Source organism: Trichechus manatus, unplaced genomic scaffold (assembly GCF_000243295.1).
Source record: "Trichechus manatus latirostris isolate Lorelei unplaced genomic scaffold, TriManLat1.0 scaffold00010, whole genome shotgun sequence".
NCBI classification, from domain to species: Eukaryota; Metazoa; Chordata; class Mammalia; order Sirenia; family Trichechidae; genus Trichechus; species Trichechus manatus.
This window is the reverse complement of record NW_004443946.1, coordinates 4,388,113-4,409,252: the sequence shown is the minus strand read 5'-3', so window position 1 is coordinate 4,409,252 and position 21,140 is coordinate 4,388,113. Positions and strand designations below refer to the sequence as shown.

Genomic DNA, 21,140 nt, shown 5'->3' with positions numbered 1-21,140 from the left:
TTAATATTTCAGTAGTAGGAAAAATTTAGTTGGAGAAATTTAGATTTACAAACAGTTAATTTATGTGAGTTATTAAAAATGCTAAAAATATGGTAGATACTTACAAAAGTATTTAATTCACACACATGCATTAATTAGGCTTTTATTGACATGAGTCAGAAAAAGCAAAGAGTTTTACAATTAGTACAAAGTAAAATCTCATTTTGAGATAGCAGTTATTTTTGATTATTAGTCAAAGAACTAGAGGATGTCACTTTGAGAAGAAGATTGGAGGGGACAGAAAAACCAAAGGATGGTTAGCGTAAAATGATAGTTTATGGATTACCAGATTAACAGACTGAGGGAAAACAACCACTTTTAGCATTTAAAAAATACTAAAAAATAGATGTTTATTACTCGATTTGAACACATAGAAATGCTAAGAGAGAATCAGATGAAAGTTAGCAATTTGTACTGAGAAACTGAGACAGGATCTAGTTATTTCAGTTTCTGCAAAACTGGAGCAGAACGCTTTTCACACCAATACTCAGTTTTTTTGTTTTTTGTTTTCCTTAAACTGATTTCACAGTGGAGAGAATGCTCTTTCTTTAAAAGACAGTAAGATGATGTTTATCCACCTAAAATAGTCTTAGTTACAAATATATATGTATATGTAGCATGATTGGAGCCAAGCTTTAGAAAGATAACTGGCAATATTGTAGAGAGTAGGGACCAGAAGATGTAGAGGAATGGAGAAGTGACTGGTGAAGGAGTATCAGTTAGTAATTGAATATAATTTGGTTTAATAATGAATATATTTTGAGGGCTTACTATATGCCAGGACATGAACAAACAAGCTGGGCTCTGTCCTTGAGGAGCTTATGGTCTAGTAGGGGAGAGAAACACTAAGTGATCATTTCACTACGAATATAACAGTAATAGAGATACACTGAAGGTTTATACACAGTAGAGCAGAGGGGAAGGGAGAGCAGAGGAAGAAGAAGTGAAGATGAGGAAATGAACAATTTACACTGCTCTTAGGAAAATCTGGGCTCAGTTCTAGTAGTTCCCAAATAGGGTGGTGTGTCAGAACTAAAGAGTGATTACAGATCATTTTAAGTATTTTGAAATACTTGCTTCAGCCTAAATTCTTGGCTTTCCTATCTAGCATAAGGAGCCCTGGTAGTGCAATTGTTAAGCGCTCAGCTACTTGACCGGAAGGTCGGGGGTTTGACCCACCTGGCTGCTCTGCGGGAGAAAAGACCTGACGATCTGTTCCCACAAAGATTTACAGCCTAAGGGGGCAGTCCTGCACTGTCCTGTAGAGTTGCTATGAGTCGGAACTGACTCGACAGCACACATCAACAATAATATATCTAGCATTTATTTTGTACATGCTGATATCTTGACATCTCACTGTTATATACTATATATGCTATAGGTAGATACTATATATGCATCTTTTTTAAGAAAAGGACATTACTCATGACCACAGTGCCATTATCACACCTAATAAAATGAACAATTTTTTCTTAATATATGTGAAAGGTTAAACACAGGTCACTCACTATGTCAGATGGCCTGCTGCAGTTTTATTAATGCCTTTTTGGGATAAGCAAGAAACCAGGGCCAGTTTTCTTGGTGTCAACTCTTTGATTTCCTTTTTTAGTTCATTTATTGATTTGGTTCAGGTTATACATTGGGACCCAGTAGGAGGTAGAAAAATAATCAAGGTTGAAATTCTCTTCCTTATACTTGGCATTATAAAAACCACATCCCTTGATTTGCATCCCTGCTTCCAGAGAAGATTTGAATGAGGCAGTCAGTCCACCCACGGAGGCTGGGGTATCTCAGTGTAAGCTGAAAGGTCAGTTATTTAGACCTTTTACAGTTAATCTAAACAAGGTTCTTTCCCTTCAGGTTTCTTTCTCATTAATTGGCCAACGTGAAAAGGAATAACAGTACCCAGTGTTAGTTTGGGAATTAGAAATGAGCATGCAGGGAGTTAAATCTTTTTGGAGATCAGTTCGGCGAAATGTATCAAAAATTTAAAAAGGTACATACACTTTTTTTCCTCAGGTTCAACATCTCTTTGTCTTTTTTTTTTTTTTAATTAGGAATTTGAGATTCTATTCCACATTTTCTTCCATTCTATCAGGGTCCATCTTTTGTGGCCCTGATTTGAATGGTCAGTAGTAGTAGCTGGGCACCATCTAGTTCTGCTCTCAGGGTAGATGAGGCTGTAGTTTGTGTAGACTATTTGTCCCATAGACTAGTTTCTTTGAGTCTTTGGTTTCCTTCTTTTGTTCCAGATAAGTAGACACCAACAGTTGTATCTTAAGACCCCAGACACTACTCGCTAAACTAGGATGTAGAACATAACTTTATGAATTATACTATGCCAGTTGACTGATATGTCCCATGAGACTATGGTCCTAATCCTTCAAATCCAGAAATCCAATTCCATGAGGTGTTTAAGTCTAAGAAGTATCCATAACTGTGCCTTCTATGTGCTTTATTATACCTATGAATATATATACATATAGCATACACCTGACTGTATGAGCATATATATACACCTATACACATATATGCCTATTTCGTACATGTAAACCCGCACATATATTTTTTGGTTGTTTTTGCTATTATTTCAAAATTATATATGCCACAGCAATTACCAACAGGTCCTTTATCCTTTATTAGTGATGTTGTTTACCTTTGTCAAGCTGTATACACTTCACCCTCATTTGGTGTTACCTTTCTTGTCACCAAAAATAAATGTCTGCTATGTAGAGAGTGAATCCCTCCTCTCTCCCCATCCCTGGTAACCATTAATGAACATTACTTTCTGTATAGTTACTTGTTCGTGTCATTTCATAAAAGTGAGAACATACAGTATTTGTTTTTGTTTTGTGATTGACTTATTTCGCTCAACACAATGTCCTCCAGGTTCATCCATGTTCCAAGATGTTTGGAAACTCATTCTTCTAGTATTCCATTGTATCAGTATACCACATTTTACTTATCCATTCATCTGTTGATGGGCACTTAGGTTGTTTCCATCTTTCTGCTATCGTGAATAGTGCTTCGATGAACATAGGTGTGCATATGTCTGTTTGTGTCACTTCTATTGGATCCCTAGGGTATATACCTAGGTGTAGAACTGCTGGATCATATGGCAGCTCTACCTCTAGTTTTTTGAGGAACTGCCAGACTGTTTTTCCACAATAGCTGTACCATTTTGTATTCCCACAAGCAATGGATGAGGGTTCCAATTTCTCCATATCCCCTCTAACACTTGTTATTTTCCATTTTTTTTTTTATCTTGGCCATCCTAGTGGGAGTCAAATGGTATCTCATTGTGGTTTTGATTTGCATTTCTCTGATGGCTAATGACACTGAGCATCTTTTGGCCATTTGAATGTGTCTGTTGGCCATTTGAATATCCTCTTTGATGACTTGTCTTTTCATGTCCTTTGCCCAGTTTTTTGATTGGGTTATTTGTCTTTTTGCTGTTAAGCTGTAGAAGTTTTCTAGATATTTTAGATATTAGATGCTTATCAGTTATATTGTTCCCAAAGATTTTTTCCCTGTCTGTAGGTTGTCTCTTTACTCTTTTGATAAAAGTTTTTTGATGACCAAAAGTATTTAAATTTTATGAGGTCCTAGTTATCTGTTTTGTTTTCTGTTGCTCATGTATTCATTGTTGTGTTTGATAATCTATCATTGAAAAACGTTAGGTCCCAAAGCTTTGCTCCTATACTTTCTTCCAACAACTTTATGGTTTTAGATTTAACATTTAGGTCTTTGACCCATTTTGATGAAAATGAATTACTTTTTGTGTATGATGTGAGGTATGGATCTTGTTTCATGTTTCTGTATGTGGAAGTCCAGTTTTGCCAGCACCATTTGTTGAAGAGACTTCTCCTTTCCCATTGAATGGATTTGACAACCTTGCTGTAAATCAATTGACCATAGACATTTGGATTTATTTCTGGATGTTCTATTCCATTGGTCTATGTGTCTATCATTAAACCAGTACTAGGCTGTTTTGATTACTGTAGCTGTGTAGTATGTTTTTTTTTAAAAAATATGTTATTGTATTTTTGGTGAAAATACACACAGCAAAACATGTGAAAGGTACCCATACTCTTTGACCCAGGAATTTTACTAGGAATTTCACTTTATAAAATAGTTGGACAAATGTTTAAAGATATCCTAAGGCAGTACTGAGTATTGTAAAGATGTCAATTCTTCTGAAATTAATCTATAAATTTGGCATAGTTTATTATATGAAAAAATTGGAAACCATCTAAATGTCTGGCTGTAGAAAAAGAATATGCATTAACCTAGGTCAAAGTCTGGAAGGGTACACAAAGTGATTATCTCTGTGTGGGTCCTTCCCTTAGGGCATGCATAATCTATTCCAGGAATATACTTTATATTGGAATAATAAAAAAAAAAAAACAACTCAAACCAAACCCGTTGCTGTCCAGTCAATTCCGACTCATAGTGACCCTATAGGACAGAGTAGAACTGCCCCATGGGATTTCCAAGAAGAGGCTGGTGGATTTGAACTGCCGACCTTTTGGTTGGCAGCCAAGCTCTTAACCACTGTGCCAGCAGGGCTCCAATATTTGAATAGTTTCCTGCAATTTACAGCGTTCTCTCACATACATCATTATTTCTACTTACAGTATCACTTTGAGGGATAGGCAGATAAGTGGATCTGAGTTACTTTTCCTAGTTCCTATAGCTAGTAAGAGGCCAAAGCATGACTAAAAATCAGTACCATTTTCCTCTGAAAAGAGCTAGAGCTCCTTAAAAAATGGCTGATTCCAAGACTGAAGTAAGAAATATAGAAGATGAGCCTTGATTATCTTGTCATAAAAGAAAGCACAAAAAGCTACTAAAGACTACTGGTGTACTATCAAAACAACACAGGTGTTAGCACCTGTGGAGCTCCTAGTGGTTAAATATGGGACAATCTGAGCATCAAAAGGAATAATGGCTAAGTGAATCTATTTACATCTCCATGCAGTAACAAAATATAAGATTAGCAATCCATACAATAATTTGTTGTTGAATTTTTACTTTTAAGAAATAAGTATAAAAACTGCATAACCATTCTCTGTTAAAAAATAATCTGATAACTTTAATAATTTTTTATTAACTTTAATCAAATTAAAATATTTAATAAAAAATAAAATATTTTCAGATGCTAGAATAAATATCACCATAAAAACAATTTTGTTTTCTTTTTCAGGATGAGGTTCCTGATGGGATTAAATCTGCGAGCTACAAGGTATGCTTTTATACTTAGGAGTATGTCTGATGTCTTGGTGTTAGTAGCCATTTGTGTTGTGGCCTGTGTCACGTCTGTGATATGCCCTAAGCATCTGGGCCATCAGGTGGCAGGCAAGTCAGTGGGAATACTGGAAAATTATAGGTGAGACTTACGAGAAATTATGAATGGGAAATAGAGGCTGAATCAATCCTGCATAGAGAGAGCAGTCTTGCTATAGTGGTTTTCTTCTTTATTGCATAGTGTAAACCAACACCTATATATTTATTTTACTACTAGGTAATGCACTTTTTTTTTTTTGAGTCCTAGTGGCACAGTGGTTAAGAGCTACGCCTGCTAACCAAAAAAGGTCAGCAGTTTGAATCCACCAGCGGCTCCTTGGAAACCCTATGGGACAGTTCTACTCTGCCTTACAGGGTCGCTATGAGTAGGAATCGACTTGACGGCAATGGGTTTGGTTTTTTTTGGTTTAATGCGTTTTTATTTTGCAATGAATCCTTCTGGCTGAAATAATTAAAAATAGAAAAAGAAAAAAGGAAGTACACGTTTAATGAAAATTTAAGTACTGAAGTTCCCTTTTTCATGAGAGCTGATGAGAATATGTAACTTGCACAAAGGCCAACATTTTCCATCATAAGGCCATAGAAATATCATTGGCCATGTGAAAACCAGAACACACAAATCTGCTGGCAAAACTTTAGCCTCTACTTCATAAGTTAGTGGTTATTTTAAGAAGACTACATCTAAAGACAGTTTAACAGGTGGATTTGCAGAGGGTGCGTTTACATGTTATTCTGGGATACATGATTTTTCATTTAGACTAAAGAACTATTCTAAATTAATTTTTCCTAATACTTTATTATGAAAAATTTCAAACACACAGCAAAGTTGAAGCAATTTTCCTATGAACATTCATACCCACCACCTAGATTTTACCTTTATTTTGGCATACTTAGCACATATCTGTCCTTCTATCCATCCATATAGCCATCTATCAAAATACCTTATTTTGGGGATGTATTTCAAAGTAAACCATAGGTATTGATGTATGTTCCCCTACACATATATATGTAACTTGATGTATGTCACTTATAGAGTTCAATATTAGTCTATATATATTTTTTTACATAAAATTAGAATATAATGAAATGCACAAATCTTAAATATACATTTTCTGAATTTTGAAAAATGTATATACCTGTGCAACAGATGAAGAGACTCTGGGAGAGTTCCCAACACAGAACATCATGTCCCAAAAAGGGACATAATACCCTCTCATGTATATCCATGTCTTTCACCGACCAGGAAGTCCATGGAGCTTCCTTACCCAGAGCCTTTATTGGGACCTCATTAGGTAGTCATGAGTGATTAGATCAGGCCCTGCTCCCCTGAGTTTGGCTCATATCAAGCAGTGGGTCTTTCTGGCATGGCCAACCCCACCTGACTCACCTCATTAGCATACCCTGTCAGATCTAGAGCTCTTATAGATAACAATAACACTTCAGTCATGAGGGAGAGGTTATCTTTTAGGAACCAAGGACAAAGGCCAAAATTATCTGGGTAAAGTTAAATTTTTTACCCCATAAACTGTCTTATAAATTGACCAATAACAAGGTTGTCATTCAATAAATAAATGTTTTAAAAAATTATATCACTTTAATTATTTTAGTGTTCATCTTATCCTCGAAAGTATCCCAGTCTGAACATAAATTGTATGGTCATTTGGACAAATAAGGCCATAATAGGCACGCAATAAATATTTGATGAATGATTGAATTTGTGGACTCCTGCCTCCAGTGTTGTCTTTCAGTTGCTTGGTGGTGATGACTGGTGTTTTGTGAAGTCTCACGATCCATACTTGCTTCCCCTGTGCCATGTGCGTGCAGAATGAATAAATATATACAATGATGTAGGCATTGAGAAGAAACATAGTTGTTAAAGAATATGTTTTAAATGCCTAAAGATATTGGAATACTTTTTATAAGATTTGGTAGGCTCCAGGGCATTCTTAGGGTCATGGAATTTAGCATTGGGATGAACCTTAGACACAAATGATCTTCTCCAACTATTCATTTTATGGAAGAGAAAACTGATGCCCACAGTTAGGTTATTAGAAAAGTAGGACAGTGCATCTTGATTCCTTGCCTGTTGTTGTTAGGTGCCATCCAGTCAATTTCGACTCAGAGTGATCCCATGTGACCCATGTAATCTTTACAGGAGCAGATCTCCAGGTCTTTCTCCCATAGAGCTGCCAAGTGGGTTTAAATTGCCAACCTTTCGATTAGCAGCTGAGTGCTTAACTGTTGTACCGGAGTAACTTCTTTATACCACAAAGAATCTCTTATCGGACACTTTGGTAACCACTGATTACTTATGGTTTCTATATATTTGCTTATTTCATGTAAGCGATAGCACGCAATATTGTCCTTTTGTGATTGACTTACTTCATTCAGCATAATGTCCTCTAGGTTCATTCATGTTGTGGCATGCATCAGGACTTCATTCCTCTTTCTGGCTGAGTAAAATTTCCTTGTATATATATACCACATTTTGTTTATCTATTCATCAATTGATGGACATTTCAGTTGTTTCTACCTTTTGGCAATTGTGAACAGTGCTGCAATGAACATTGGTACACGGAGCAAAGACTTTTATTTATTTTTTAGTTTCAAGCGGAATGTGAGGACTTAATTTAAAAAAAAATATTTTTAGGTTTTGAATCTAAGATAATGGTGCCAAGTATAAAAGAACCTGAAATGATTTTTAAATTCTTTTTTTTTTTTTAATTTTTAAAATGCATTGTTTATTCTACTTATTTCCCTTTTTATTTTAGTATTCTGAAGAAGCCAATAATCTTATTGAAGAATGTGAACAAGCTGAGCGACTTGGAGCTGTGGATGAATCTCTGAGGTTTGATTTTTGCAGCAGTATTTTATGTTTCTTTCATATCAAATGTTAACTTAACAAAATAACACTATTCAATTTCTTTATTTGCAGTGAAGAAACACAGAAGGCTGTTCTTCAGTGGACCAAGCATGATGATTCCTCAGACAACTTTTGTGAAGCTGATGGTATAACATTTTTTATAGTATGCATTATGTTAAAATCATACCTAAGAAGAAAGTAAATTCTTAAAAATTATTTAAAAAAATAATTTCTTAAGTGAGAAATTGAACGCTTTGTCTGCTCTGTGCCGTCTCAAACTACAGAGAAGAGAAAAAGATGAAATGATATCAAAACTCAGAGCAAGAATGTAATGATATTATGAAGATACCATGTGTCAACTTCCTATTCTAACACAGGAAGCAGAACAAAGCAGTGATGGAGAATTTTGGAAAATTAGTAGTGGCAGAAGATGATGAGCAAGGATTAGAGCTGTGTAGCATGGGATTCCCTGTCCTTTATCCTTCTCCCTCTTTCAAGTCTTCTGCCACTTTGTCTTTTACCCCATGCCAAAATTACCTGGTATTAGTTGTATTGGGATTAGACTCATAAGAATACAGAGAGCTATTGAAGGGAACATGGTAGGGCCCAGACTTAAAAAAAAAAAAGAAGCTAAATTCTTTTAGAATCACTTAAATATATGTTTGTATTTTTAAAAATGGCTCAGGTTTTTGAAAAATTTTTTATACAACCCAGTTTTGGAAATACTGGAACATATTTTATATAATTCAGCTTCTGGGGAAAAAATCCGCCTTTTAAGTTTTGCTGTTTAGTGTGTCTAGTAGTTTATATAATTTTTGTAAAATATACAGGTTTTTTGCATAAATAGCTAGAATATAGGGATTGCAAAAAATTTCTTCTGTTATATTGATTTTGGATTGTTATGTATTTGCGTTGTAGCTTTTGGAAAAGAGAATACTGGACCATGAGATGTGTCTGCAACATCAAAAGCTAGGCCAGGGCTCTAGTGCTGTTAGAATCTATGACCCATTAGACCTCTTTGATCGAGATTTATAGATTCTCCCATTCTTCCTTTTTTAAGTTGATTGTTAGCCTATTAACTGGCTAAACACAAAATCAAATCAAATTGAATTTTGGTATCCCTTTATGGCCCCTCTGGAATGGATTAATGATCTTTAAAAAAATTAGTGAAAAGAATGATACAGATAATTTTAATTACAAGTAAAAGGTGATCCCTGCTATCCCTGCAAAAGAGGAAGAAAAAAAGAAAGTACTTATTTTTAATTTTATGGCCTCTTGTTGGAAAAAAAAATTCTTTCTTTAATAGAAAATATGACCATGTTTTGGCAAATACATATCTATAATCCCTTATTCCTAATTCCAAAATCTGAAAACTATGTGAATTTTTCTTCCCTAAATTTAGGACAGACACATTTAGTGTGAATAATCGTATGTTTCACTGCTGCAGAAATATTTATGTGTTTGATTAAGCGGTGCTGCCCCAGGCCCCGCTAGGATAACATTCAATATATGTTGTGTAAACTGTATTAGCTTTTAAAAAAAATTTTATTGTGCTTTAGGTCAAAGTTTATAGAGCAAATTAGTTTCCTGTTAGATAGTTTGTACATAAAGTGTTTCATGACATTGGTTGCATTCCCCACTCTGTGTCAGCACTCTCCCCATTCCTGCACTGGGTTTCCCATTTCCTTTCGTCTGGATTTTCTACCCCATCCTGACTTCTCATCTTTACTTTTGGGAAAATGTTGTCCTTTTGCCGTCATATAATTGATTGTTCTAAGAAACACGTTCCTTTCAGGTGTTATTGTTTATTTTATAGGCCTGTATATTGTTTGGCTGAAAGGTGGTCTTCAGTTCCAGGTCAGACAAGTGTCTTAGGGCCATAGTCTCAAGGGTTCCTCCAGTCTCTGTCAGACCAGTAAGTCTGGTCTTTATTGTGAGTTTGATTTTTTGTTCTACATTTTTCTCCCACTCTGTCTGGAACCCTCTGTTGTGATCCCAGTCAGAGCAGTTGGGTGGAAGCCAGGCACCGTCTAGTTCTACTGGTCTCAGGGTCATGTAGGCTGTGGTTCATGTGGGCCAGTAGTCCTTTGGACTAATTGATCCCTTGAGTCTTTGGTTTTCTTCACTCTGCTTTGTTCTGGACAGGAAGAGACCAGTAGTTGTATCTTAGATGGCCACTAGCAAGCTTTTAACATCCCAGATGCTGCTCACCAAAGTAGGATGTAGAACACTGTCTTTATGAACTGTGTTGTGCCAATTGATGTAGATGTCCCCCGAGTCTATGGTCCTTCGCCTTCAAGCCTAGGAATTTCATCCTGTGAAGTGTTTGGTTATGTCTAAGAAGTTTCTTTGACTGTGCCCCTTGTGTGCTCTATCATCTGTATTAATATATATACAATTATTTATGTAGAAATATCTACAACCAAACCTATATCTGCAGGTGGGTGTGCTCCCTTACACCTCCCACACCTCTTCAGCATACCTATCTACTTACGTATCCATTCGTAAATTATTGTTTAACACTATTGTTGCAGGATTGTGTATGTTATAGTAGGTACTGTAGTTGCCCTTTATTCTTTTGTTCTTTTCAGTGTCTTTCTTTGCCTTGGTCATGTTGTGCTAACTTCCCCCATATTGTGTATTGCCTTTCCCTTCATCTATTATGTATTATCTTTTTAAAATCTGAAAAGTTCTTAACTTCAAGACATTTGGAGCCAGGGTTGTTGGATAAGGGGTTGTGGATTTATACCAAGATTTTGACTAGTAAAGTGAGGAATAAAGTCCTTCCCAGCCCCTTATTTTGCCATCTTTTCCATAAGGATTCTTTGACCTTAAACATTGTTATATGAGATAAAATTAAATTTATAACATCAGAAATTTTTTTAGACTTGTAGTGATAAAGGAATGGTAAGACTTTAACTTTTCTTAACAAAATATCCTCTTGAGACTACATGGTTGAATTTGTATAGCATGGACTGAGAATCAGTAATTCACTGCTTAAATGGTGGAGTTTTGTTATCTTCAGCAAATTACTTGTCCATTTGTATTTGTTTCTCCTGTTAAAGGAGAGAGGATGTAAAATATATTTAACTTTTTTTTAGGACTAAGTAATGTAGGTTTAGTACAGAAGATATTTTATAAACCCTTATTAGAAATCTGAGCTTTTGTCATGTGGCAAAATATAGACTTATACCCATTACCTGTTGCCATCAAATCAATTCTGACTCATAGTGACCCTATAGGACAGAGTATACCTGCCCCATAACATTTCCAAGGAGCAGCTGGTGGATTCAAACTGCTGATCTTTGGGTTGGCAGCCATAGTTCTTGACCACTGTGCCACCAGGGCTCCATAAACTTATAGTAACATTCTTTTTTTATAAAGTTAAGGAGAGATGAAGTATTTGTCATAAATAAAATTATGAGGCGATTAATGTTTAATTCTTTAATTAGCCCAAATTTTAAAAATTTTTATAATTTTTTGGTGGTCAGTTTTCTGTCTTAAAGTACTAGATACTGAGCATTATTTATATATTTTAAAAATTAGGTTTTTTTCTGGATTTATTATAATTTGCTATACTGTGACAGTGCATTTAGTATTAACTGAGATAAACAGTGCCATCTGTCCCTGAACTACACAGTCCCATGGTAATATGTTTTTTAAAGTTCTTATATTTATTTTAGTTATTTTAATTGCCACTTCTGTATTGGGCTGTTATTTCTAGATGCTGTCACTGCTTTTCTAGAAGCAACTTTCCCCCTTATTCATACCTCTAATACACTGAGAATTGGGAGAAAAAATAACCAAGTGTAGATTTTTTGTTCTGTTTTACATAGGGTCTCTATGAGTTAGAACTGACTCAATGGCACCTAACAACAATAACAGGTACTGTTGAGAGCTTAATGGACTCTCTCATAAGTACCTTTGTGCTCAGGTTTTTCTCATCTATTTTTGTTGCCATTGTTAAGCTTCATAGATAAGTAAGGTATTAAATAATTTCCCAAAGCAACTAGAGGACTAGGGGCCATCTTTTTTGTTTTGAAATTATAATACAGTACATAAATCTATAGAACATAAGAGAAACAAAAAGAAAAGCCAGTATCATACCAATTTGTGTGTGTGTATGTGTACATATATACATATATATATTTGTAATTGGCTTTTCTATAATGCTCTTTTCATGTGATTAAATAACCTTTGTACTTAACAGTTTTACTGGTTATAAAATGGTCTATCAAGGTGTATCATAATACCAATACCACTGTTGTTAGGTGCTGTTGAGTCCATTCCAACTCATAGCGACCTTATGTACAACAGAACGAAACACTGGCTGATCCTGCACCATCCTCACAATTGTTGTTATGTTTGAGCTCATTGTTTCAGCCACTGTGTCAGTCCATTTCTTAGATGGTCTTCCTCTTTTTCGTTGACCCTCTACGAATACCAATAGCTAAAATTTATTATACTCTTACCATTGTTCTAAGCACTTTGCACTTACCAACTTATTTAAGTCTCACAATAACACAATGAGTGTTAACCTCATTTTACAAATGATGACACTGAGGCATAGAGAATTTATATAACTTGTCCAAGGACACAGCGAATAGTGGTAGGGCCTGGACCCTAATTCACATGGACTGACTCCAGAGCCTATGCCCCTAACTACTGTGCTGTGTTGAACATTTAGATTGCTCCAATTTTCCCTTTTATAAATAATGCTGACACAAATATCCTGCATATAATTTTTTGCATATTTAGGATTAAATCTTTGGGACAGCGGGGTAGTGGATCCTGATGGTGGTCATCTAAGAAGAAAGTATTTGGTAGCAAGCAATGTACCTGCATATACCAATGCATTCTCATTTGGAATCTAGAAATGGTGCTAATACTTCTTCATTTACCTTATTTACTGATGCTTGTAGTTAATGATAGAAGGACATGTGTATTATATTCTTTGTCCGGATAGCTTATGGGAATTTAATTACCATGATTCTTTGATTCTAAGAGTCACATATTTCCTTTTTTTTTTTACCATTTCTAAAATCAGAATGCTTTTGTAACCAGTGTGTGCATTTAATGTGGTTATGTTTGTTCCTCTCTCTTTTCCTTCCTTTCCTTTTTCTGAAAAATTGTTTTAAAATCCCTGGTGCATTGTTAGATTTGTGGTGCCTTAGAATCAATGGGATACAGTCGTGTATACTTGCTTTTAAAGATAACTAGAAAATAAAGATTTAATAAAGCATTTCATCTTACAGACATACAATCCCCTGATGCTGAATATGTGGATTTGCTCCTTAATCCTGAGCGCTACACGGGTTACAAGGGACCAGATGCTTGGAAGATATGGAATGTCATCTATGAAGAAAACTGTTTCAAGTATGTGTCATTTCCATTTAGAGATTCTTGTAAGATGTACTGATTTCTCTTTATAAGCAAATGAATAAAAGCATAATGACTATAAATTATAAATCAGATTTACTTTGTTAACGGTTGTATTTGGATATAGAAACATATCTATTAATTAATCCAGTTCCCTTCTGGTTTGATTAAAACTCCAGAAATGAGTTCCAACAAGTATTTTTCTTCATTAAAAGATTTAGAATTTTAATTCTTTATGGGAGTATCAAAGCCTCTCAACAAATGTTCCTTGAGTGGATTATAGAATGTCATTTTATAGACAAGGAAATGTAGAGCCAGAGAGGTTTACTTAATTTTCCAAGATCATATACTTTGTGTCAAGGTATGCATTAAAATCTTCATCTCCTAATTCTTTTTTTGATGTTCTATACTCCCCAGTGTCAAAGATCTAGTAAGTGAAAGAGCCCAGCTTTGCACTCTTAACCATTATAATGAAAGCAGTCAAGTTGATCACTGGATGGCTGAGAAATGCTTCACGTTATCCACTTGGAAGCCTCTCGCCTCTATTTTGGAATTATATTTCGTGTGTGTTTGTGTGTTATGCTATCTCAGAGGCTGAGGTGGGGGAAGTTTTGGGAAAATTTTTGGAGTCTCAGATATGGGAAGAATAAATTTCACCTTTTATAAGTCAGATATAAGCGTAAGAGATTAGCAATTATGCTAATAACAGTAAAATGTCTACTTTTTTTTTTTTTAACTTGAATTTCTCCAGTTTGGGAAATGGAGAGTTTTCATTAAAATATTATTTTACTCATTTCTGCCATGTGTTTGATTTTATGTTCCCTTGACTGTTATTTGGAATGTTTGGTTATTCTGGCTCACTTTAAAGGTTTTTAAAAAAATGTGAACTGAAAGAATGCAGCTGAAGCATTTGTTAGATTTGTATTAGTTTTAAAGTTATAGCTGATTCATATCATGATTCCCATAATATTTCTAACAATATAAACAATATATGAGGCAATAAATTAATTATATTGAGTGTGTTGAAATATAGCATACATGTTATTTTTTCCAGAATATCTCAAGTACAAATTTTTTTTAAATTTATATTATGGCCATTAAAACAATACCTATGCTTTACTAATACTAATGCATACTTATTTTGGGATTTAAAAACACTTAAAAACTTCTGGCTTTTCTTATTAAAATTTTTTTTTACTTTTTATTTAAATCATAAACTTGATGGCCACAGGGCAAATTGATGTATGTAAAATTACTAAGTGGAAAATAATCTACTCACACTGTTTTTTTCCCTTTTTTATTTTAATGCATGTGTTGAGTAATTATATTTTTTCCTTGCTTGCCTTTCAATTAGGGGTATACCCTGTGGCCCCTCTCCCCATAAACATTTTATTGAGTCTAGGAAAGGAGCTTGACTGATATTTTTCCCCCTTTATTTGCAGATGTAATTAGGAAATGGCCTTCTATCTGCTACAAAAGGAAAAGATTAAGTGCTATTATCTCTAAATCAAATAGCAACCACCATTCCTTAAAGCTATTAGAGAAAATGAAATATTTTTTTAATCTCAATAAAACAATTTGATTTTGGATGCATATAGACATTAAGAAACTTTTTGAGATAATTTCAATTTCACTTAAATAATTATAATGTAGTTGGTAACATTGATATATATATATATATATTTTATTGTGCTTTAAGTGAAAGTTTATAGTTAAAGTTAGTTTCTCATACGAAAATTTATACACACATTGTTATGTGACCCTAGTTGCTCTCCTTATACTGTGACAGCACACTCCTCCTTTCCACCCCAGATTTCCCATGTCCATTCAACCAGCTCCTGTCCCTTTCTGCTTTCTCATCTCACCTCTGGACAGGAGCTGCCTATTTAGTCTCATGTACCTACTTGAGCTAAGAAGCACACTCTTCACGAATATCATTTTATATCTTATAGTCCAGTCTAATCTTTGTCTGAAGAGTTGGCCTCAGGAATGGTTTTAGTTTTGGGCTAACAGAGTCCGGGAGCCATGTCTTCCAGGGTCCCTCCAGTCTCAGTCAGACCATTAAGTCTAGTCTTTTTACTAGAATTTGAGTTCTGCATCCCACTTTTTTCCTGCTCCATCAGAGACTCTCTGTTTTGTTCCCTGTCATGGTGGTCATTGGTGGTAGCCAGGCACCATCTGGTTCTTCTGGTCTCAGGGTGATGGGAGTCTTTGGTTTATGTGGCTCTTTCTGTCTCTTGGGCTAATATTTTCCTTGTGTCTTCGGTGTTCTTCATTCTCCTTTGCTCCAGGTGGGTGGGGACCAGTAATTGGTAACATTTATATTTTATACTTTAATTCTTTTATTTCTAGGCCACAGACAATTAAAAGGCCATTAAATCCTTTAGCCTCTGGTCAAGGTGAGTTATTTATTGGTACTATTATATTTTATCAGCCAATGAACTTTGATTAGAAGAAGGGGAAGGCAAGATAAAATGTTGATACAATCCACAATCTGTTTCCACAGAAGTTACGTCCCACTCTTGAGAGAAATAGGTGTTTAAGATATTTACACTTTAATAATGAATATTTTTGTAAAGATGCTTATGGTATTAGATTATCATTGCATGAAGCTTAAGGATATATATTTTTCTTTTATGAATTTTGCAGACAAACTAACGTGTTCATTTTTCTACTCTTTTTATTCATCCTCCAGTTAAACGAATATCCAAATAACTTCTGCTTCAAAATTTTTCACACAACTTGAAATAATTGCGTATGTTAGGAGTCTGGTTGCAAATCCACACATCTTTGTATCTCATAAACATTTTTCATTTTCTAGTTACACTCAGTATCTGGCTCAAATGCTGTGTCTCTTCTACAAAACTTTCCTTGATCTTCCTAACTGGAAGTAACCTTCCCCCCTCATGAAGTATTCTCATGCCATGCTGTTTCTTTCTGCCCTTTCCACTGCCTAGCATTATTATTATTATTGTATATATCTATTGATTTACCATAGTACTTTGGACATATGGGCAACATTTATCTGTTTCATCTCTTTATACAGAGCTTGGCACGTAAGAGAGAGAGTAGTTTGTTGGATAAATGATCAATGAAAATTGCTCTTCTCATTTAATGGTCTTGTCCACAGGAGTAAAAACCGCTTGTTTATTCAGCAAATGATTATGTACTGTTTATTATGTGCTAGGCACTATTTTGGAAGAAAGGCTTGATAATCTACTTCTAAAATCATCAAGTGAAACCCTATGGGTCACAGTGGTCCAATCTGCAACTGACCATGCGAGTGGCACAGGACCAGGCAGCATTTCATTCAGTTGTGCATGGGGTTGCCATGACACTATTCTAGGTGCCATGTTGCTGTTGTTGTTAGCTGCCATTGAATAGGCCTCGGACTCATGGCGACCCCATGTTCAAGGAGATCTGTTGTCATCATCCATAGAATTTTCATTGACTGATTTTAGAAGTAGATCTCCAAGGCTTTCTCCCTAGTCTGTCTTAGTCTAGAGGCTTTGCTGTTTAGCGTCATAGCAGCATGCATCATGCAGTCCTCCACTGACAGATGAGTGGTGGCTGTGCTTGAGCTGCACTGACCGGGAATTGAACCCAGGTCTCCCGTGTAGAAGGCAAGAATTCTATCACTGGATTACTACTGCCCTCTTAGGTGCCCTAAACCCATAAAACCAAACCCATCACCAACTGAGTTGGAATAGGTGCCATAGGGGACATAAAACTGAAACTCACAAATTCTGCTCAGTTTATAATAGGAAAAGCGTTTGCTGAATAAACCATTTCATTGTATGATTTCAGACTTTTCCCTTAGGAAATACATATCCATGCTGTCTTTGAATGTGTGCTTACTGATGAAAGCTTTGGTGTGCTTTTAGCAAATGTGTAAGGTTTTCATTTTAAAAATTTATTTGAAGAGTTGCTGATCTCATATAGTCAGTAAATATAAAGGTCCTTCTGGAAAGTGGTGAGATTACATCATTCCCTAAATGCTGGCAGACTGGGCTTTCTTACATTAGGAATGAAAGAACATCTTTAAACAAGGCTTTTGGGTTTTTAAGGAGTCACATGTGTTGACTCAGTGGAAGCTATTGATTTAATATCAGATGAGATGCAAATTCATAGACGAGATAATTTTCACTATGAACTCACATTATGACTTCATAAAATTAATTAACCAGCCTCACTTATTTTAAACATAAATGGGAACAATCTAAATGTTTATCACTAGGGAACTGGTTAAATGAGTTGTATTGTATTCACATAGTAGAATAAAGCCACTATAAATGTTGCTGTAAATTTGTATTCATTTCTATCAAAAGCAATCAGTAGCACATTGGGTAAAAAAAAAAGCAAGTTTTAAAGCAGTATGTATATTTTTATGAAAACACAATGTAACGTCTAAATATCTATGCACACACTAAAAAGGACATTTACCAAAATGTAAATAGTGTTTATCTTTGGGCAAGGGGGTTATGGATGATTTTTTATTTTTATTTCTTCTGTGTCCTTTTTTTTTTGATTTAACAGGTATTTGCAATGAGCATATATTATTTTATAATCAAACAATGATGGTATTAAAGAAAAATGGACAAAGTGAAGACTTTTTTCAAGAATAAATGAGCAGCTACATATAAATTGTTGCATTGTGCATAATTTAAATCTTATAGTCTTAAAAAATATTCCTGAACAAGGTTAAATTCTGTAATGCCATTCTGGAGATTTCAAAGCAATAACACAAATCTTTCACAGAAACTATGTTATAGCTTTAGGATAAATAAGTATGGCTGACTGCCAGCCAAATAACCATAAAGACTTAAGATATTTAATAGTACTCTTAGATGATGGATTAGATTTTTCTCTCCTGTCAGCTATATTAAATCTTATGTGAGTTGAAGCTGTTCTTTATCAAGGCTCCAGGAGATGACACCATTTAGTTGAATCAGGCATAATTCATATCGCCACTAGATAGAGCTGCAGTCACAAGTGACTCACACTAAGATTTTGCTTATGTGGATGAACTGATGGTCTAAAATTTACCAGTATTAAAAAAAAAAAGTCTTATTTTTATGAAAATGTAGCATGTTAAAAGGTACTTCTGGAAGGAGTTTATAATTATAAACATTTTTTCTTTTTCAGGGAAAAGCGAAGGTAAGTATAATATCTTTATCATACATTCTATATATGAATTTGCTTATAGATGTTTATTATGGCAAACTTTATTTTTTCTTCCTACCTCTGAGACTCAGAACTTAATTTTTATTTCTTTATCTGAAAGTCTGGAGGTGAAAGCACAAGTTAGAGGAAAATGACTGTGCCTGGGCTGAGGTACTAGAGACAGCCTGCTTCAGCCTCTGATAATTTGATCAAACATTTTACCCACTAAACTGGCCTCTGTCAGGGGAAACTTCTCTTCTTTACTGGTTGAACTCTAGGATCTGCTAGGTTTAGAGGGTTCTGGGCATGATCAAAGAGTCCTTGGGTGGCACAAATGGTTAAGGTTTGACTGGTAACCAAAAGGTTAGAGGTTCAAACCCACCCAGAGGCACCTCAGAAGAAAGGGAGGCCATCTTATGAAAGGTCAATAGCATTGAAAATCCTATGAAGTGTAGTTTTATTCTGAAACACATGGCGTCGCCATGAGTCCCTCCAGTTAGTGTGCTGGCCGGTCTTACTTTACCCTCGTCAGCATTAAGTAGTATTACATTTTTATCTTTACTAATTTGATAGGTAAAAGTATCTTTATTGTTTTAATTTGCATTTTCTTACTGTTAAAGAGATTAAACAATTTTTATGTTATTACCATTTGTATTTTTTCATTTGTGATATTTGGCCTTTTTTTAGTGGGCAAGTGGGCACTTTATCATTTTTATTCAGTCTATGAGTTTTCTCCATATTAAGAATATCATCCCTTTGTTGTATTTGCAGCATACATTTTATCCAGTTTGTTGTTTGCATTCTTTGTTTATGAAGTTTTCTGACAAACAGATGTTAAGTGTATAATTTATTTGTTATTCTTTTTTATTCCTTCTACTACTTTTGTGCTTATTTGTTTCATTTTTAATATCACCATAAGCAACTTTAGTCAAAAGAAATGAATAATAAAGTGTTTTCCATTTCTGTAGCAAATGCATGCAAGCATTTTTACATAATCATTTCTTATGCCTTTTTATATAAAATTATTTCAAACATTTTCCTATACTGTTGTATTCCATATTCTTGTCATTTTTATAGTTGTATAGCATTCTATTAACTAGTTACAGTATTCTATTATATTAACTTAGGCATTATTATTGTGCATTTTGATTATTTTTGATTTTTAAAATCATACATAACATAAATAATCATCTTAGTACAAATTATCCTTCGTCCTCCCATTTTGGGTTATTTATTTATAGCATAATCCTACAAGCAGAATTACTAGGTCTTAGTATATGAACAGTGATCTTAATAGGTCATAGAATATAAGTGGTATTTGTTTTTGTAACATTTCTCTTAATTGCTCTTTTGAAATATTGAAATATACTATCAGCTATGAACAAATATACCTCCAACACTATTTAATAATTTTTACTTATTTTCCTAATTTAAAATGCATTTAATGAGTTCTTCATTTTCAAAACATGAATTGTTATTGAGGCTAGGTATTTTCCATGTATTGATTTACTATTTAAATTCTGTGTTTTGACCTTATATAAAATACTTTACCCAGGCGGTTTTGAGACTGAGGCTACCTAAGTCAGTGCTAAAAGCCTTTTAAAGATTGAATGGCACAGAGTAGCACCTAATTGAATCCAGACCAAGAACTTTTCTTCTTCCTTTAGAGAAGTTGCAAATAAATTTGGACCTTTAGTTAAGCAATCTTCATATTAGTCTTTGGCACAAATCTGCTACAGTGTTCTAAAATTTTTGAAAAACTTACATTTTGGCATTTTTACCATCTTGTGACTTTTATTTTTCTTTTTACTTTCAGAGAATACTTTTTACAGTTGGCTAGAAGGTAATTGGAAACTTTTAAACAAATTAAATGATAAAATTTTATATTCTCATTTTTAAAGAGGCATGAAATTAATTTTTCATCTTACAAGTTTCACATACAAAACTTCTGCTTCCAAATTACTGTCTTTGTTTAGGTCTCTGTGTAGAAAAAAGGGCATTCTACAGACTCATATCTGGTCTACATGCAAGCATTAATGTGCATCTGAGTGCAAGATATCTTTTACAAGGTATGCAACATTCAGTTTTATTCACTTTACCACACTTATTTTCAGGTATTCTTAAAAATTCTTGGTATTTATCTGATAGGAAAAAAATTGACCTGATTGAATGTTAGGCAGTAAAGTCCATTCTTAAGTGGTAATAATCGGACTGTAGATACTATAAGGAATAGCTCACCATATTCTTTTTTTTTAAATATTTTATTGTACTTCAGGTGAAGGCTTACAGAACAAACAGTTTCTCATGAAACAGTAGTACACATGTTGTTTTATGACATTGGTTAACAACCCCACAACATATTAACCCTCTAAATTCTCAACCTTTTTAT

At 34.5% G+C, this 21,140-nt stretch overlaps 1 protein-coding gene across 2 annotated transcripts in view; it reads left to right on the top strand.

Annotated features, from left to right (window-relative positions):
* The window catches only part of ERO1A (endoplasmic reticulum oxidoreductase 1 alpha), a 40,436-nt gene that overhangs the window by 8,371 nt on the left and 10,925 nt on the right, over window positions 1-21,140 (top strand). For both annotated transcript variants that reach the window (XM_023726191.1, XM_004370867.2), the window contains exons 4-11: window positions 5,246-5,284; window positions 8,118-8,194; window positions 8,282-8,355; window positions 13,465-13,585; window positions 15,941-15,987; window positions 18,734-18,745; window positions 20,568-20,594; window positions 20,728-20,820. In XM_023726191.1, coding sequence (XP_023581959.1) covers window positions 5,246-5,284; window positions 8,118-8,194; window positions 8,282-8,355; window positions 13,465-13,585; window positions 15,941-15,987; window positions 18,734-18,745; window positions 20,568-20,594; window positions 20,728-20,820 — 490 coding nt within the window. The remainder of the gene's footprint in view (window positions 1-5,245; window positions 5,285-8,117; window positions 8,195-8,281; window positions 8,356-13,464; window positions 13,586-15,940; window positions 15,988-18,733; window positions 18,746-20,567; window positions 20,595-20,727; window positions 20,821-21,140) is intronic.